Source organism: Diadema antillarum, unplaced genomic scaffold (genome assembly GCF_040938485.1).
Source record: "Diadema antillarum isolate AM-2024a unplaced genomic scaffold, OU_Dant_1.0 seq00000357_RagTag, whole genome shotgun sequence".
Lineage (NCBI taxonomy): Eukaryota > Metazoa > Echinodermata > Echinoidea > Diadematoida > Diadematidae > Diadema > Diadema antillarum.
In genome coordinates this window covers 463,230-481,781 of record NW_027271363.1, presented here as the reverse complement: position 1 = coordinate 481,781, position 18,552 = coordinate 463,230, and the positions used below count along the sequence as shown (strand labels likewise).

General features: G+C 38.7%; 1 protein-coding gene across 1 annotated transcript in view; it reads left to right on the top strand.

Moving 5' to 3' along the window:
- Positions 1-337: 337 nt before the first annotated feature.
- Positions 338-18,552, top strand: part of LOC139731103 (uncharacterized) — a gene marked incomplete at its 5' end in the record, with an annotated part of 47,930 nt that continues 29,715 nt past the window's right edge. Inside the window, one exon of the mRNA XM_071641982.1 lies at positions 338-457. Coding sequence (XP_071498083.1) covers positions 338-457 — 120 coding nt within the window. The remainder of the gene's footprint in view (positions 458-18,552) is intronic.

Genomic DNA, 18,552 nt, shown 5'->3' with positions numbered 1-18,552 from the left:
CCTCCTCGGATAGTGAAGAAAGTCAAAGATGGTTTTAACGCATAACAGGTTTCTTTTATTGAACGAAATTAAGCTATTTGTAAAAGTAAAAAAAAAGAAGAGAAAGAATATATTGAATAAATGTCATTCTATAACCATTTTGTTTGGAATCCCGGTGCCAGGTTCGACGCACTGAACTATTTCATTTCATTTTTCATTTCATTTCATTTATTTCCACAACTTGCACAACCAGTAAAAAAAAAAATAGCACATTTACTATGCTGTAAAGGACGTATAATTTGGTAGACAGGTGCTACGTAAAAACGACATTTTTAAACATCAAGCGCCTCTATTCTGATCTCTGCAGAAGGAGTCGATGACGGACCATCAGCTGCATCTGGCTGCCCTCCAGGGAGATCTTGACAAACTCAGACTCATCCTCGACTCGGGCAAGGTGCACGTCGACTGCAAGGACAAGGTAGGCCTGACAGCTAAGGTTGTCTCCTCACGAGTATCTCAGTCAGAGGAGACATATCGTATCTCCCTCTTCATATCTCCCTCTCTCTTTCTATCTGTCTGTCAGCCTCTCTATAATATTTCTGTTTGATAAATCATTCTCTCTCTCTCTTTCTCTTCGTATATATCTCCCTTCCTTTGTCAACCTGTTTGTCTCATCACGAGTAGAGATACCACAGTCAGAGGAGATATGTTTCTCTCTCCTTCATATCTCCCTCTCTCTTTCTCTCATTCTGTCTGCCTCTCTATTTCTATATGATATATAGATCATTCTCTCTCTCTCTCTCTTTCTCTTCGTATACTTATATCTCTCTCCCTTCCTCACCCTGTTTGTTTGCTTGTCCATCTGTCTGTTTAATTCTTTTTCTTACTTTTGTCGATGCATGCTTTTCTTGACCTCGTATGGGAGGTCATCGTGTCATCCACTGGGTCACAACACCTCCTCCTAGAGCAGTAGTTTAAAAAAACTTGCGCAAACCTTAATGATGGAGACCCGTAAACAGCTTGGTTGGAGTGCGCCAAGATTCATTCAAACAGACCTTCAAGTGGTGGCGAATCCACTTGATGAGTAAGGTGACTGGATATACACGTATTGGAACCTGTATACATTATGGGCGCTGTTTCTGAAGTGCCGATGAGTATGCTGTGCCTCCTTACTCACATTAGCCAGTGAGTCCTGCGGCGTCGTCAAACTACAGATTCTGATGGGTATAACCGTGTACCATGGAGCTACTTAAAAAAAGTAGCTCCATGAGTAAACTGTGTCTCGCATTTCAAGTATATAGGTCACGGAACATAAACTTCGAGTTCGTCACGCGCTCAAGACTTGGCGTTGATCTACATCGTCGTGAAAGCAGTTCATGATAGGCATGAAACTTTCCTTTGCAATAAAAAAGTAGGTCACGCGTGGACCATTAAACTATCTGTATCACCAGCGCTCCCATGTATCGATGTACAAGACGGTAAATCAACTATCACATCGTCGTTCAGTCCATAACAGCCGCTTGCAAAATGTCATTCCCTCTACTCAAGAATACAATTGAATGTATAGAATTTGCAAAGATATTATTGGTTCTCAGTTAGACATCCATACAGCCACATATACTACACACACATGCATTCAAACACACACACGCACACCCATACACACAGATACGAGGTATAAGCATACTATGTAAATCATATGACATGATTTTTCGATTTAAAACGTAGCAACATTAGCATTAACAGGGTAACTATACAGTCCACCTGTAGTCAACTGGTCGTGAAATATTATTCGTGTGAGCAGTATTGTTCCCGCTTTGTATTAGGGGTGCATAGAGTCACATTTCGATGGCGCCTATATTAGCCTAGTTGTGTGAATGTCCTCTCTTATCACCATGGCGTTCTGTTTGATGTGTTGGCGCCGAAAATGAGAGCAAGTGCTCACGGAATTTCCGGATAGCCGCCATGTCTTGGGAGCTAATTACGCAGATGTTGAAGGTGACACCGAATTTGCGATGAGTTACTTAAACTGGCATAACCTTCTAGTACCGCGGCAGTGTACCAGGCGAGGTATAACAGGCGCCGTTTATACTCCGTAGATTGGTGTTTGTTAGCAGGACGTAGAAAGAGGGTCTTGTAGTTAGCCTCCGACCAAGGCGTTTCTCAGCAACACACCAAGCAGGTAGCCAGAAACGAGCCGCCTTCACGCGTCAACGAGAATGCCGCGGTCAGACGGCAAAGCCGGAAGGGAGGAGATAAAAGCTTCTTTTCAAAGACTATCATCTCGGTAGCCTGTAATTTGTGATGCCCGCCCTTCTTGATGAACATCTGCTAACGCGTACAGATGGACCCTTTGATCATTAAAAACGAAATTAAGTTAGCAAATTAATCGTTTCTTCTCTTAGGGCAGGAGACACTGGACATTATTATACAAGAAGGGAAGGTAAAATATATTCTTAGCTATGTTTTTAAAGCTATCATTGCAAGCTATTGAGAACAGAAAAAGGAAAGCGGTTTGATTGTTATTGTTGTTGATTTTGTAAGTCATTTCAAAGGAATAGACAAAAAATGGCAAAGAGAGAGAGAGAGAGAGAGAGAGAGAAGAATGTTTATGATGCTGAAATCGCAGGAAAGTATTATAGTAAACATCTGGTTTGTCACAAAATAGAATTATCGTAGTACTATAAAATGGAGCCACACCCAAGCTTGTTGAGACACAGCCGCAAACATCATAATACTATGATATTTTCCTCTACAGACATCAATACCGTAAATACGTTTCTACCTACAACTGTGATTTGTGGAAATGAGACACACTCGCTCAGTGAACATAGAGTTAGTTCGTCTATTGCTTTGTCACTGTCCGTTCGAGCGTAAATTTCACTGGAATTCAATAGCCTTGATTCCTCATGCTCTAGAGGTCATTCGTGATACGGAAGTGCATACTGTAATTACATCTTGATGTAAACGTTATTCCTGAGAGTGTGCTCGCGTGCGCGTGTTTTCAAATGCCTTGGTCTGCACGTTGTGTTCTGTTTAGTGATCTTTGCGGATTGTGAAACACGTTGCGCATGCGACCGCTTGTGCCAGTGTAGTTATCACTAATCTGCCAGGTTCAATGTGACGAGAATTCTGGCGTTTCCATAGGATTGTTTGTCTATAGATCTTTCCCTAAATACTCATACACATTCGAATACACTTTGTTATGCATACATGACCTATATATTCTTTCCTGTAGAATAGAATATTATAATTGTACTTCCCTGTAGAATATAAAATTATATATACTCATAGATAAACTTTCTTGTGCGTGTTTTTTTTTTGTGTGTGTGCATGTGTCTCATCTCTCTCTATGTCTCTCTCTACCTAATTCTATACTGAATAGCATCAGTGTTGGAGAATCCGCAGAAATCACACACACACACACACACACACATATATATATGTATATGTATATGAAGGGTTTGTTTGCAAAAACCGATAAGTCCATTTTTGAAGATTTTGAAGTACGATCTCTTTCATAAAGTACAAAATAATACCTTTTAAATGATATATTGGTCACTACATATTAAGGTATATTTTTGAAGTTATGGTCAAAAGAAGCAAACATTTTCTTATTATTCTCTTTATTTTTTTGACCTTTAATCGCAAATATCTCCATTTGGCAAATATGGACTTATCGGTTTTTGCCAACAAACTCTTCATATATACATGATGTAATGTAATTCTTTTTAATGACTTTGGTTCTTGACCTTGAAATTCTTTATTTACGGTTGTATGCGTTTGTTGGAAGTTTGTGACTTTATCATGACCTCTGAAAAAAAAAAATCAATTCTAACTCAAAAGATGGTGTGTGTACAAGCAGAAACACATCGAATTGATTCATTTAGCACATTGTATATAAAAGAAGGTCTCTTTGTGGAGATTGCTAGAATACTGAGCAACCTACCCTTTTCATATCCAGATAAGATAACGAGATACTGGGTAAGACGTGTATACATGCTTACCGGATCGAGTCTATGTCGGAAAGCGAAGAATAACTGTCGTACGGAAATGACGAATGATGAGTCGCTAAATGACTCCAGGCCTGTCGGGCTACCCATATTTTAAATTATGGACACGCACGCACACACACACACACACACACACACACACACACAAACACAGATGCCCTATATTATTATACAAATATACAAACACAAGTACGAACACACAGGCACATACACACACACACACACACACACACACTTACATGCTTGCACTCAAGGCTTAATATGCACACAGAAACATGCGGGCTCACATTGAGAATGCCCCACGTTGCGACGTCTCCCATGCACATGGCCATTAGTCAACCCACTCTTCCAAAAACCTCTCCTAGTCACGCATCGAGTATCGTAGAGACATCATTATGGAACATTCAAAGTCGCACGCGACCAACGCCTCCGTAATCTTGTATCCACACAGGGTGACTCATGCAGTGTAGGCGGGACGTCTTCGGGCACAGTTAACGGTCGGTCATTCACTACCACGTGCTTCTCAAAGACCTTAAACTCATAATTTTATAGCTAAATTTCCATTTTACCAGAACTTACAGAGCCGAAATCTTCCAATCTCTTAAGTTGCCCAATTATGATTTTCCCTGATAGCGTATGATGAAGTGACGATGTGATGAAATAATTATGTGGAGGGAAGTGGAGTATTTGTTGATGTCCCCGCTATTTATTAGCAGAGAAATTTTCCACAAACTTGACATCAACTACATTCTCATAAATTATTGCTTTACAATCTATGCTTTAAAAGACCGTCCACAAATAACATGAGTGATTTGAACAGACCAAAAAGAGTATAGTGTGGCATGATTTTGTTCTCTCTGGAACGATTGCTGGTATACAGTTAGAATGTCATCCCCCTCCCCCACCTCTATATCCATTACTCGCTTGAAGCACACTGCAAAGTGTGCACAGTCTACAAGTAACAGTGGATTTTTGTGATTCTTGTATATAAAATAACGCCGTGAATGTATTCGGCCTTGGCAAAGGCGTTTGACCAAGAATATTCGGAAAAATAAACATTCTCTGTAGCCTAATACTACTGCTGTGTGTAATGCGCGTGTATTTAGTTGTTTACACAATAATGTGTGAACAGATACAGAGACTGATGAATATTACATAGTTCATGCCGTACTTTTGGTGTGTTTATGCTCGCGTTCGTGTTGTCGATTCCACACAAGTGAACCAGCTAATCTATTCATTTAGTCTATAGATTTCTGCTTTTATTTTGTTATTATTTTGCTTTTTTTGATAATCATTTCACATCTTGGCCGTGCATTCCTCTCTAGCCATCAAGCAAACAAGACAAGAAGGTCACGGTGCCGCTGTGGCGGAGAGGTGTCTCATAGCGATTTCCCGAGATAAGAGCCGGGAAAATGTCCTCGTAGCGCCACCATTGTTCGCGATTTTCTAACGCCTCGTTAAGCACAATCCAGCGAGCCGAGATTAACTCTCTAGCCGCAATCATCTGTCATTTCCTTCCATATTCTACTTATTAGTCTCATTAACCGTAATGACATGTTTAAAGGAAGTAAAGTGAAGGCGGAGGGAATTATTTAGCGTTATACAACACAGAGTGTTATGAAAACGCGCTACCAATAAAAACTAATACTAAAGTGAAAAGAAAAAATAATGAAAAGTTGCCTATTTGTGACATTTTCAAATGCTCATAAGTCTTGATTTACATTGATATTGTGGTATGATGGTCACATTGTACATTATTATTTATCATTTATGTATGTTGTATTCATCTTTGATTATCTAGCAGTTTATCACTCTTTTCGAGTGATTGTCAGATTAGGCAGTTAGGGGATATCATTGGCCTAATGCGGAATCGAATTTCGCAAAGAGTAATGATAGCTTCAACAGGATTTATACTTTTACAGTTGTTCCGAAGGTTCATAAATTTGAAGGTAATTCCGAAAATGAAAATAAGGTTTGTCATTCCGAAGGTTTGTAATCCGAAAATGAAAAAGGGTCGTTGTTATGACGGGTCGTTAATCAGAAAATGACAATAAGAAGTTCGTTATTTCCAAGATTTGTTAGCCTTATATCACTTTCAGATTCCCGGATTAACGAACACTATGATGTTTCATTTCCGGACTAACAAACTTTCAGAATTATGGCACAAGTAAAAATGTTCGGATTAACGAACCCTATTTCATCTTCGGACAAACGAACATCTACATGATCTATACTAGGTACTCAGAATTTGTTTCGGAATAACGAACCTTCGAAATAACGAACATCACCCATCTTTACTATCTGCATCATATGGGACTTTACTGAACGGGAGGTATTGTAATAAACACTGCTGCTATTATTGTTCGCCTTTAGTCCGTTGACGGCTGAATGCAATGAGATGCTATGCAATGAGATGCCAGACAAGGGCTAAACCATTCAACAGAGACAGGCGGATGATACATTACAATTGTTTGTACTATATAGAATATGATCATAATCCCTGCGGAAACTGAGTAGAGATGCCTGGTTCTCCCATCACATTTTTGACAGACAGGCTTTTGTCAAGAGATTGAGCTGTTTACGATTACGGTAATTCTTGGTATGAGAGTAATGGAGTATGACCGTAATGGATTCAGCGCATTAAATTATGGGACTGCGTCCCTCGGCCGTATATTAGTCTTCCCTAAAGTCCATCTACGATTTTTGTCAAAGTGAGTGACACGAGGAGTCCGTGAAGCAGTAAGGGAAACATAATAGAGACAAAACCTCTCTTTTTTTTCATGGTAAAACTCCTGTAAGTAAGTCTAGGCAAATTGATGTTATGATAGCTGCAAATGAAATGTGTACGCGAACACTCAGAGGCCGAAATTATTTTGAAAATTCCTCGTACAAGCACTGTAGCCGCCTTCCTTATTAGGAGAGTCCAAATTATTCTTCTCATTTGAACATTTTTGTATGTTCAAACCGTTATTACGTACTCCATATTCTTAGAATAAGCTCAGGTAGGTCGATCCGTTGTTAAAATGATTCCTCTTTTTTATACCCCCTTCCACAAGCATGTTAATTCACAGAGGAAGGGATGTCTTAAATAATTCCGCGAATCACAAAGAATACCAAGGAGAACGAAAAAACGAAGAATGTATTTGCCGCGATATTGGATATGTTTCCCTCCGTGAGTCAAATCAATGTATAAATTATCCATGTACAAAGCCAGGCAGCTTTGTTAGTTCGCGTGCTCAGTGGGGAAAAAAGAAATCATACCAAAGCCGTTCATTCACTGGGCGAAATTATGATTTGATATCGTCGCAAGTTAACTGCTCTAGAAATAAAATGCCTCTAATAAGGATATTTGCTCATCTAATTTTCAATAAACTTTCTCTTCCAGCGCTAATATACATGTGACCTTGTACCACAAAACCAAAAAAAAAAGGTCGATTTTTAGTTAAAGGCATATTTTGAAAATGCAAACGTTCAGTTTTAAATTGATATCTCAATTAAAATGACCTCTGCTTACCAATATTAGAAATAAAGCACACACTCGGGAAAAGTTTGTACTGAGAAGAGGCTGTGTAGAGTCTGCTCAAGCGATTTATCTTACAAGCCCTGCTCTGTGCAATATAGATATGGCACAAAAGATGTAAAAGGATGTAAGACTCCATAGCAACAACAATAAAGGGATTATCAGATTTATAGCTGAAATTGATCATTCTATATTATCTTACAAATCTTACATTCTATCACTGACTAAAACCAAATTTCAAAGCAGTAGCATTATCCTTTAAAAAAAGTTATTAGAGTTGAAAGTGAAGAGTGTGTGAAGGGTTTTTGAGAAAGAGGCCTCTATAAAACATACCTTATCGCACCATTCTACAAAAAAAAGTGAAAATTGCAAAAGACACAATTTCCCATTTGTTTTTATGTATATATATATATATATACATATATATATATATATATATATATATATATATATATATATATATATATATATATATATACTTACGATTATGTGTGTGTGTGTGTGTGTGTGTGTTTCTCGCAATCATGGTAGCCACGCTACCCGTATCTTAAGCAGCGTTTCTCTATGCCAACAGTGGAAACTTTCGACAGTTCGCATAATAAGTATACATCAGTATGCTCTTCTCTTCCAAATTTCTTCGTTCTTTTTTGGTCCTATTTCTTCTTCTTCGTTCATTCTCATATTCCTTATCCCACTTCTTCTTATCTGCGTGTGTCATCCTCCATTTTGGTTTATGATTGACCATCATTCGACGTGCTGACATGACCTTTTACGTCCGAAGAATATTATTTTGATACACTTATTACCTTTTTCCGATTTGCTTGTCTGACGAGGCAGTATTGTGCATCCTCACTATCGAGTGGGTACAAATGCTGGCATTATGCGCGCTGCTCGATGGCTACAATTACCTTGGATTTGCCACCGTTGTCGCGTCTGATTCGTCCGGAATCTGTGCCGTTCTCTGTTGATCGTTTCCACCCAAATAACCACGTGATGAAAAACGAGAGGTCAAAACGGTCTACTAGTATATAGTGTGTGTACTTCTGTATGCGATGTGTGTGTGTGTGTGTGTGTGTGTGTGTGTGTGTGTGTGTGTGTGTGTGTGAGGGTGTGTGTGTGTGTGTGTACGTTTTTGTGTGTCTGATAAAAAGTGTCCTGAAGATGCTATGTGCGTATTATCTGTCTATGCGTGAACCCCGCCCGTTTTGTTTTGTTTGCTTGTTTGTTTGTTTTTTGATGCTCATTTCACGTATCTGTTCATGTTTGCGTTAAACTCTGCCTTTCCAGACGGCCGACCTTTTCTTGAATGCATGCACTAAAAATGTTAGGAGCAGAAAAGACTCCACCCTTTTCTTCTCCTCGCTATTTTTTTCTGTAGCTATAGTATAATGAGAGTACAGATTCATGAACACTAGGCAAATTTCATTCCACATTTATGGAAACCATTTCATGATAGAGCGCAAACAAAGAGAGGGAGGGGTACGCATTATCGTATTCTCTCTCAAGATTGGTACAAGGACTTACAACTGATTGGTGTTTTGTTTTTGTTTTTTTACATAGAGGAGACTGCAATTAGGAAAAGTGTGCGTTTCTATTTACCAACCACTTGTGTGACGTCATAAAGCAATTCTTTGAGAGCGTGTTCCTATTTCGCGCCTATTAATCCCGCTCAAAATTATATTGACCAGCTATCTCTTCATCGTGATGCGTGAGTCCAAAGTCCCCTTTCCCATAATCTGTGATGCCGTTATGATCAGTCATGTCATCACCATCCTTACAGACGTCGTCATCATTAAATTTCGCAAAATCTTTTACCTTCCTTATCATATTCTCCTCAAGATTATTTTTCTTTTGCCCTAGCCCTGTCTTTTCCTCCATCTTCCTCGTCTTCACACTCAAGCACATTTTTTCCTCCTCCACCGCACTGCTACCACTTACCTGACTACTACTTCCACCTAGACTATATAGTACTATCCATACTACTACTACTATCCACCTATACTGTAGTAATACCATCCATACTTCTGTACTACTACTACCAATATACCTATACTGCTACTACAACTACTACTACTATTACTATACTACTACCACTACTACTATTACTATTACTACTACTACTACTACTACTACTACTACTACTACTACTACTAAGTCTACTACTACTACTACTAAGTCTATTACTACTACTACTACTACTACTACTACTACACTACTACTACTATACCATTACTACCACTACTACTTTTGCTCCTGCTACTACTACTACTACTACTACTGCTACTACTACTACTACCTACTACTACTACTACTTATACTTCTACTACTACTACTACTACTACTACTACTACTACTACTATTATACTACTACTACTATGCTAAGTACTGCTATTATATCTAGAAAGTACAAGTGCAACTGTACTACAATTTGCTCATTGTCCTTTTTATCGACAGTACACCTTTCGACTTTCCGTACCCCCCCCCCCCCTTCGCTGCATCTTTGATTCCAACGATCTGTCTCTATATGCAGGAAAATTACTCATATTATATCACCAGTTATGTCCATTCTCTGGTATCTCTCTTAGGCTCACATCGACGGCCATGAAAGTAATCGAGCGGTCAAGTGCAAATGTAAATATCACTGACCCGCCTGATTAAATACTCGTGGTGTAGTCAAGCAAGACCTAATCCAGGAAAGTGCGCCGCGTGAATATACGAAGGTGAATGTGTGAATAATGGTGAGCGGTACTCACTGAAAGAGAGAGATAGGCTGGGGGGGGGGGAGAGACAGACAGACAAATAGAAAGGAAGAGGGAGAGGGAGAGGGAGAGAAAGAAGGGAAGAGAGAGAGAGAGAGCAGGGATAAGGAGAGAGATATACATGATGAGAAGGATAGATAGATAGATAGATAGATAGATAGATAGATAGATAGATATAGATAGACAGACAGATAGATAGATGTAGATAGGGGAGACGGGGGGGGGGGAGGATTAATTGTGCATAACACAATGTTAAATTGTATCAGTCGGAACGCTTTTAACGCCCTGCGATATCTTACACATTTCTTTTTTTTTTCAGAATATTGTTGTATAATATTGTGATATGTTGATATTTTTGCGTACTGTTATGTGCTCATGTAGAAAAAAAAAAAAGATGTGAAAAAAAAGCAGAAAGTCTGTAGCCAGACTCAAAGTAACTCCGATATACCTCATCCATACATCGATGTTTTTTTTTTGTGTTTTTTTTTTTTTAGTGTGCAAGGAATGTGAAACTCGGGTAAAATTTATGTCTGTTAAATTCTCCGCAATATAACTTTCACGACTGCAATTTCGGAGCCTTTGATAGATACAATGACCATCATGTGTGATGCTCCGAATACACTTCCTAATTTTACAAAATTTTCATGTTTACTTTGGTTCACAAACTGATACTTTGTGCTGGCAGTCAATAAACAAGAAAATGTGATAAACTGTACTAAACTATGAAACGCTTAACAAGAATAGGAGTAAGACGTGTTGCCTACGAACAATAATTCCTTGTCAGCTGATAAGCAAACACTTGATGAAAAAAAGGCTACTCTGTTCATTTGAAATCATGTTCTTGTTTGTACACTATTACGTCGTGTAATCATTGTTTTGTTAATGGCTCTGATTTGAGTATTGATACGATCAGTGGCGTATCTAGGGAAAACGGCGCCCGGGGCAAGCGCGAAAATTGCGCCCCTAATTTCTGAAAAAGTGTTCAAACCCAACCCCATCCCGGTAGGGACTTTAAACAAAGTCCACATGATATGCTTTTTCAAGCACTTTAAAGGGGTCCTTTTGAGGGTGATTTAAATGTAGTGAATTTTGATAAATTTTGGCGAGCGAGCGCAGCGAGCGAGCCGAAAATATTGGTATTTCAGCTTACAAAACATGGAATTCTTGTCATTTTTTGCTAATCAAATCTTACAATTGCAATCAAGATATAGTGACGGCTTTATAGATAACGATTTATACCAACAAACAGGAATTTCAAAAGTACTCTAAATTAGTACGCGCGAGTTAGCCGAAATTTGTATATTTCCACGTCATCATCACGTTTTGTTCTTATCTCTTTTTTCTTTTCTTTTTTTCTTTTTGGATATAAATTTTGGCGAGCGAGCGCAGCGAGCGAGCCGAAAATTTTGGTATTTCAGCTTACAAAACATGGAATTCTTGTCATTTTTGCTTTTTTGCTAATCAAGATATAGTGACGACCTTATAGATAACGATTTATACCAACAAACTGAGGACTTATAATACTAGTACTCTAAATTAGTACGAGGCGAGTGAGCCGAAATTTGCATATTTCCGCGTCATCATTACGTTTTGTTCTTATCTTTTTTGATTTGTTTTTTTTGCGTCCCCCCCCCCCCATTTTGTTCGAAACTGTTGGCGTCCTCTCTTGATCCAATCGGCGATCGCTTCAGAACGAATGAAATTGCAGCCGCTGCTCCGTGTAATAGTTTTCCTGCTTAATATAAAATGACATGTGTGAACACAATAGATATTGTCATTTTGTGCGCGTCATCGTCACATCTTCTTCTTTTCTTCTTTTTTTTTTGGATAAATTTTGGCGAGCGAGCGCAGCGAGCGAGCCGAAATTTTTTGTATTTCAGCTTACAAAACATGGAATTCTTGTCATTTTTTACTTACACTGTATTTAATCTTACAATCCTAATCAAGATAATAGTGACGGCCTTATAGATAACGATTTATACCAAGAAACTGTGGATTTGAAAAAAATACTCTAAATTGTACGAGCGAGTGAGCCGAAATTTGCATATTTCCTCGTCATCATTACCTTTTGTTCTTATCTTGCTTGATTTTTTTGCGCCCCCTCCCCCCCCCATATGTTCGAAACCGTTGGCGCATTCTTTTGATCCAATTGGCGATCGCTTCAGAACGAAAGAAATTGCAGCCGCTGCTCCGTGAAACATTTTGCTTGCTAAATATGAAATGACATGTGTGAACACAATAGACATTGTCATTTTGTCCGCGTCATCATCACGTTTTGTTCTAACCTTCTTTATTTATATAAATTTTGGCGAGCGAACGCAGCGAGCGAGCCGAAAATTTTTGTATTTCAGCTGACAGAACATGGAATTCTTGTGTGAACACAATAAACATTGTCATTTTGTCCGCGTCATCATCATGTTTTGTTTTTATCTTGTTTGATTTGGTTTTCTGCCCCCCCCCCCCCCCCCCCCCCCCCCGGGCGAGTTTTTTCTTCTTCTTCTTTTTCTTCTTCTCTTCTTTTTTCTTTTTTCTTCTTCTTCGTTTTTTTCTTTTTCTTCTTCTTTTTTTTCGCTTTTTTTTCGTTTTTTGCGCCCCCAAGGAGTGGCGCCCGGGGCACGTGCCCCCCTTGCCCCCCCCCCTAGATACGCCACTGGATACGATATGACTGTCTTGCGTTTAGCGACTTTGGCCCATCGAAAAATAAGCGCAAAATTTGATACATGAAAACTTTTCGATTATGAAACAGAAAAGAGTGCTGCGAGTGTAATGATAGTACTATACAGCAGCTGATTTCATATTGTTATAATTCGATCGCACCTATTTCCTTTTTTTAAAGCGTAATTGCTAAATTTGTCTGTGGCGATATATGAACTGTTTTGTGTGTTCTTGTGTGTCTTTCTGTGTTTGTGTGTATGCCTGTGAGTGTTTTTGTGCTGTGTGAGCGAGAAAATGTTATACAGTGTGAAATATGAGCACATGTTACGGTTTGCATTGGTTAGTGATTGCGAACATTCGACGTCAGTCCCGCAGGGCCTGTGTAACATGAAGGAGGTGAAACGAATGTTCTGAAAACAAAGGCCGGATGCACGACACGGAACAGTTCTATAGCTTTTAATCGTTTCCGTTTTTCGACTTCCGAACAAACATTATTCATAGAAGGGGTAGCTTATAATACCTTGCCAAGTTATTCCCCGGACTCTCCTTCCGGTACATAAAAGTTCATTACAATTTTGAATTGATTTTAAAGCCCGTATTCAGAGCTCTGTTGTTTAACCTCCCCTGAATCTCAAGATGACTTACTAGTCTTTTATGAGGTGATGTTTGCTATTCCGAAGGTTCGTTAATCCAAAAATGAAATAAAGTGCGTTATTTAAAATGTTCGTTTTCCGAAACACACAAATTTCCTCCACCTATATATACATATGTATTCTTTGTTCTGAAAATGAAATAGGATTCCCGAATGCGAACATTAATTGTCACGTTATTCCGAAGGTTCGTCATTCCGGAGGTTCGTTAATCAGAAAATGAAACAAGGTTTGTTATTCCGAAAGTTCATTAATCCGGAAACGAAATAAGTTTCGTCATTTTCGAAGGTTCGTTAATCCGAAAACGAAATATGGTTCGTTATTACGAATGCTTGTTAATCCGTAAATGAAAAGAAGGTGCGTGCTAACGAACCTTTTACGAACCTTATTTCGTCTTCGGATTAACAAACTTGCGGAATGCCGAACCTTTGGAATAACGAACTGTAACTTATTTCGTTCCGCCTCTAATGTTTTGTGTCAATTCAAGTTTTTGACCTCACAGATACGCATCAATTTCCGCTGTCGCTCAAGAAGTCCCTGTATTTTTTTAATGTAAGGATTCGGAAGATATTCCTTATTCTCTGCACGAGGAAGTCACTTGAGTCGTTTTCGGGCATCACTACCGACAAGCAAAGACAGCAAAGCAAACAAATTGATTTTCCGATAGAGTCCAGTAAGACTTGCTATAGCCTATAGCACCAGATGAAATATTTATGTTTGATTTCACTGTAGCATGATTACTGTTTTCTGCTCTCTGTGTAATGCAACTTTCTCCAGAATTTTTCAGCCCCTCTTTGACGTGTTTCAAACAGGAAAAAGCAAAACAAAACTTATTCAGCTGGCTGGACTGTTGTCATGACGGCACAATGTGAAATTCTATTCCAAGATGACCTTACAGACTGATGGAAAGTGAAATGTTTTCTCTCGAACAGAGCAGCATATTTGCATACATTGGTCATAGTGAGTGCAATTCTCAACAACAGGACCTGAAATATGCTAGCCATTACTTTGTGTCTTTTAAACACAATCTAATGGAAACACACCAAGAAAAAAGAAAGAAGAGAGACAGAACCAGAGTCATACAGTTACTACGTGTGAGAGAAAGAGAGAGGAAGAGAAAGGGAGAAAGAAAGAGAGAGAGAGAGATAGATAGATAGAGAGAGAGAGAGAGAGAGAGAGAGGGAGGGAGAGAGAGAAAATAAATAGATTGGGGTGGTTAGAGGTAGATCCATCTTCATTGTTCTCGACAGTGATCTTGCGGGTGTGTGTTTTCTCTTTTCCAAGGCTCGAACGCAGAGAATCTGGGCGTCGACGATCCCGTTGGAGATAATGTTATTTTCACTCCGCTTGTCAGCACGTTACAATCAGTTGCGGAGACACATCCAAGGGACAAAACAGCCTTACGTCAATGCTAATGTTTGTTTATTTTACTGAAGGGGCTTCTTTGTCTGTATCATCTTCTTGTGTCCTTGCTTCTATCATCGTTTTTTTTTTTTTGTGCGTTCAAGTTTTTTCCCTCTGAGCAGTGTTTCCACCTATACTCTTATCACTCAATCAGATCTGGTCATTCATTGTTGTCGCCGATATTTTGGTTAACTCTTTCAGTCCAGTCGGCAACCCTAAATGTTCAGAAGCAATAAGACTTTAGTTGGTGGTTCTGGAAGGGTTTCTGCAGCTATAGACTGACTTGTTTGCGGCCGCCGAGTGAAAATCATAGCGAATGCTGTTCGATTTTTAAACAGCTGTCTACACGACTTTGACAAACAGATTCTATGAAAAAAAAAGATCTGAATGGGCGTTTGTCAAGTACAATTGTTGTAGAAGAAGTTCTATAAGATGAAGCAAGGAATTTGATGATTTACGGATGATCCGAGACATTCTTCAAGAATGTTCGAAACGCGGTATTACCAAAACAAAACAAAATAAAACAAAACAGTCAAAGACGATAATACATTAAATTACTATATCATTCAAATTTTGTGCTGTGCTGATTTTAGATCAGTTCAGTTTTTTTCCTGCATTCCATTGTCAATAAAGACAGTGATACAAAAGCTCACAAAGTAATGAAAGTGTAGGCATTAATGGCTACAAAAATAACATAATATATGTTATCCTTGGAAAGCTTTGAAAGTAAAAATATGAAGAAATGCAATGTCAAACGTACACTTAAAAAAGGGAACACTTTAGAGTAAAGTGTACCAGAAAGAAATTCATTAATCAAAGCCTAGTCACTCCACTTGTATTATAGTATGCTCTTCGATTCACCCGTCACGATGGAATATCGAATGTCTTGCTATCCATACGAACCATCATTATCATCCCTTTATACCAACCTGGTTTTCTTTGCTCCGTTATCTTGTCATGAAAACTCCATGTGGCATGAAATTCAAGATCTGTGCCGGAAATGTATACAGACGTGCATACTAGTATATCCCCCGGTAGGAGTAAGCCCCTGGAATTCGTTTCTGCAGTTAATGGTATGTCGTGTTGTTTGCCTGGAGACGTGATCCCTTCGGAGGAGGCGCAGCTCATCGAGGTCTAGAAACAGCTTTCTTCACTCTGATGAGGCTTTGAGAGTACAGTTGGCCTGGAATCCTGGTTAATCTCCATCTGGGAGCATCTCTTCCTCCTACTACTCCTCCTCCTTTGTCTTTCTTCTTCTGCTTCCTTCTCTCCCCCCCCTCCTCCTCCTCCACCTCCTCCTTCTCCCCCTCCTCCTCCTCCTCCTCCTCATCATCATCATCATCATCATCACCATCACCATCATCATCATCATCATCATCATCATTATTATTATCATCACCACTAACATCACCATCATCGTCATCGTCATCATCAACATCAGTATCAATATTTTCCTTATCTTATCTCCTCCTTTCCGGCACTTCTTCTTCTTCTTCATAATCATCATCATCATCATCACCATTATCTATGCAATCATCATAAATTTTATTTTCCTCACTATCTCCGTTCCACTACCGCCTCATTCAGCCGAACGATGAGCTCGTCCGGCTTCATTGCAATTAATTATTAATTGGTATCGAGAGATAACCCTTCTCTTCCTCTATAAATCCCCCACCCTCTCTCTCTCTCTCTCCTTCACACATACCACACGGACAGACACACAGACAGGCAGAGAAATAAAATATCAAGACTCAACAGTACACACAGAGAAATTACGGTTCTAATTTGCACCCTACAGGGTGCATATCGTTGTAACACCAGCGGCTCCATTTAGGGTTCTATTTTTGGGGGTGCTTATTTAGCACCCTATATTTAACACCATATATGGTGCATATTTGCACCCCTCCATTGGGTTCCCTTTCTGCACCCAATAGGGTTCATATCGTTGTAACACCAGCGGCTCCATTTAGGGTTCTATTTTTGGGGGTGCTTATTTAGCACCCTATATTCAACACCATATCTGGTGCATATTTGCACCCCTACATTGGGTTCCCTTTCTGCACCCCATATGGTGAACAAAAATTCAGGTGCAAATTTGCTCCCTTTCTGGTTCATATCGTTGTAACACCAGCGGCTCCATTTAGGGTTCTATTTTGGGGGGTTCTTATTTAGCACCCTATATTCAACACCCTATAAGGTGCAAATATGGACCTCTATACAGGGTTCCCTTTCTGCACCTCATACCTGCACCCATTATGGTTCATATTGTTATTGTTGTAATTTTGCACCCTATGGGGTGATAAAGTCACCGCAATATAGGATGCAATACAATTTGCACACGTCTCTATATAGGGTTACCTTTCTGCACCCCATATGGTGAAAATTATAACCTTTTTTTTTAAACCAAAATAATTATATACTGGATGCCTTCACTGACTTCACAAACAATTACCTAATGTCTACTGGATGCCTTCACTGACTTCACAAACAATTACCTAAGGCAACACTCCAGACATGACGCAAAATAGCATGCATAGATTTACACACAGTTTCTCAGTCAATTAAATCCACAATCTTTCGAAAAATGAAGTCAGAGACTTCAATTCAACAACAAATAGAACACAAACATGATGAATACAGTGCATACTTACATATAAATTATTAACATTTTAATATATGTCTAATGGAAGAGGGAGAAGTTAACAGCGATTTTCTTTTTCATGGTTTACTTTAAAGTGAACATCAAAATGTATTTCTACAAATTCTAATACGAGATGCATATTTTGTCATAAAAAGGGCAATGTAAATCAAAAATGTATGAAATTTGGTCAGTACATTGAAAAAGAAAAAATATTTGTTCTTTCCATCAAATGATTACTTTTTCTTCTTTTAAAGGAAGTTACCACATTGACAAAAAACACTAATTCTTTTTATTTAAAAAATCCCTGAAGCTTGTGCAGAGTAATAGTAAACTATGTGACAAATATCTTTCACATTGTCCTTCTACTTCTAGAATGGATCATAGATATGTACCTTGAATTTACCGGTACATCTTAAGCACCTTTATGTGTAATCAAAAGACGCTCTTATGACGCTCTTAGACATTAACAGCGATATGTCAACTCTGATTTCTCGTACACAAGTTATTGCCAAAACAATGAAGGGTATGGCAAAGTTCTGTCATATATATTTGAAACTCACTACTTGTACTGACATATTCCATCCAATTCCAAACTTGAGAGCTAGCGAATGTGCGCCATTATACAATTAGTATACTTCACATTTTGTTTTTCATATACAATTACACCAATGATAAGAAAGGTGAAAAAAAGAATCAAAAAATGAAGAATGCACATCTAAATTTGGTTACTTTTTTATGCACACAGCTAAAGATATGTCCCAGTTAGATATCTTGGGCAGAATAGCACATCTGAAAACACTTTTCACTGCATCAAATTAACATTAACAATTCCACAGAAAATGTAACCTCAGAAAGGGAAAATAAAGTTAACCAATCAGTGGTATGACAAACTGGACATAAAGAGGAAGGAATATGTCTTGTGAGACAAGTT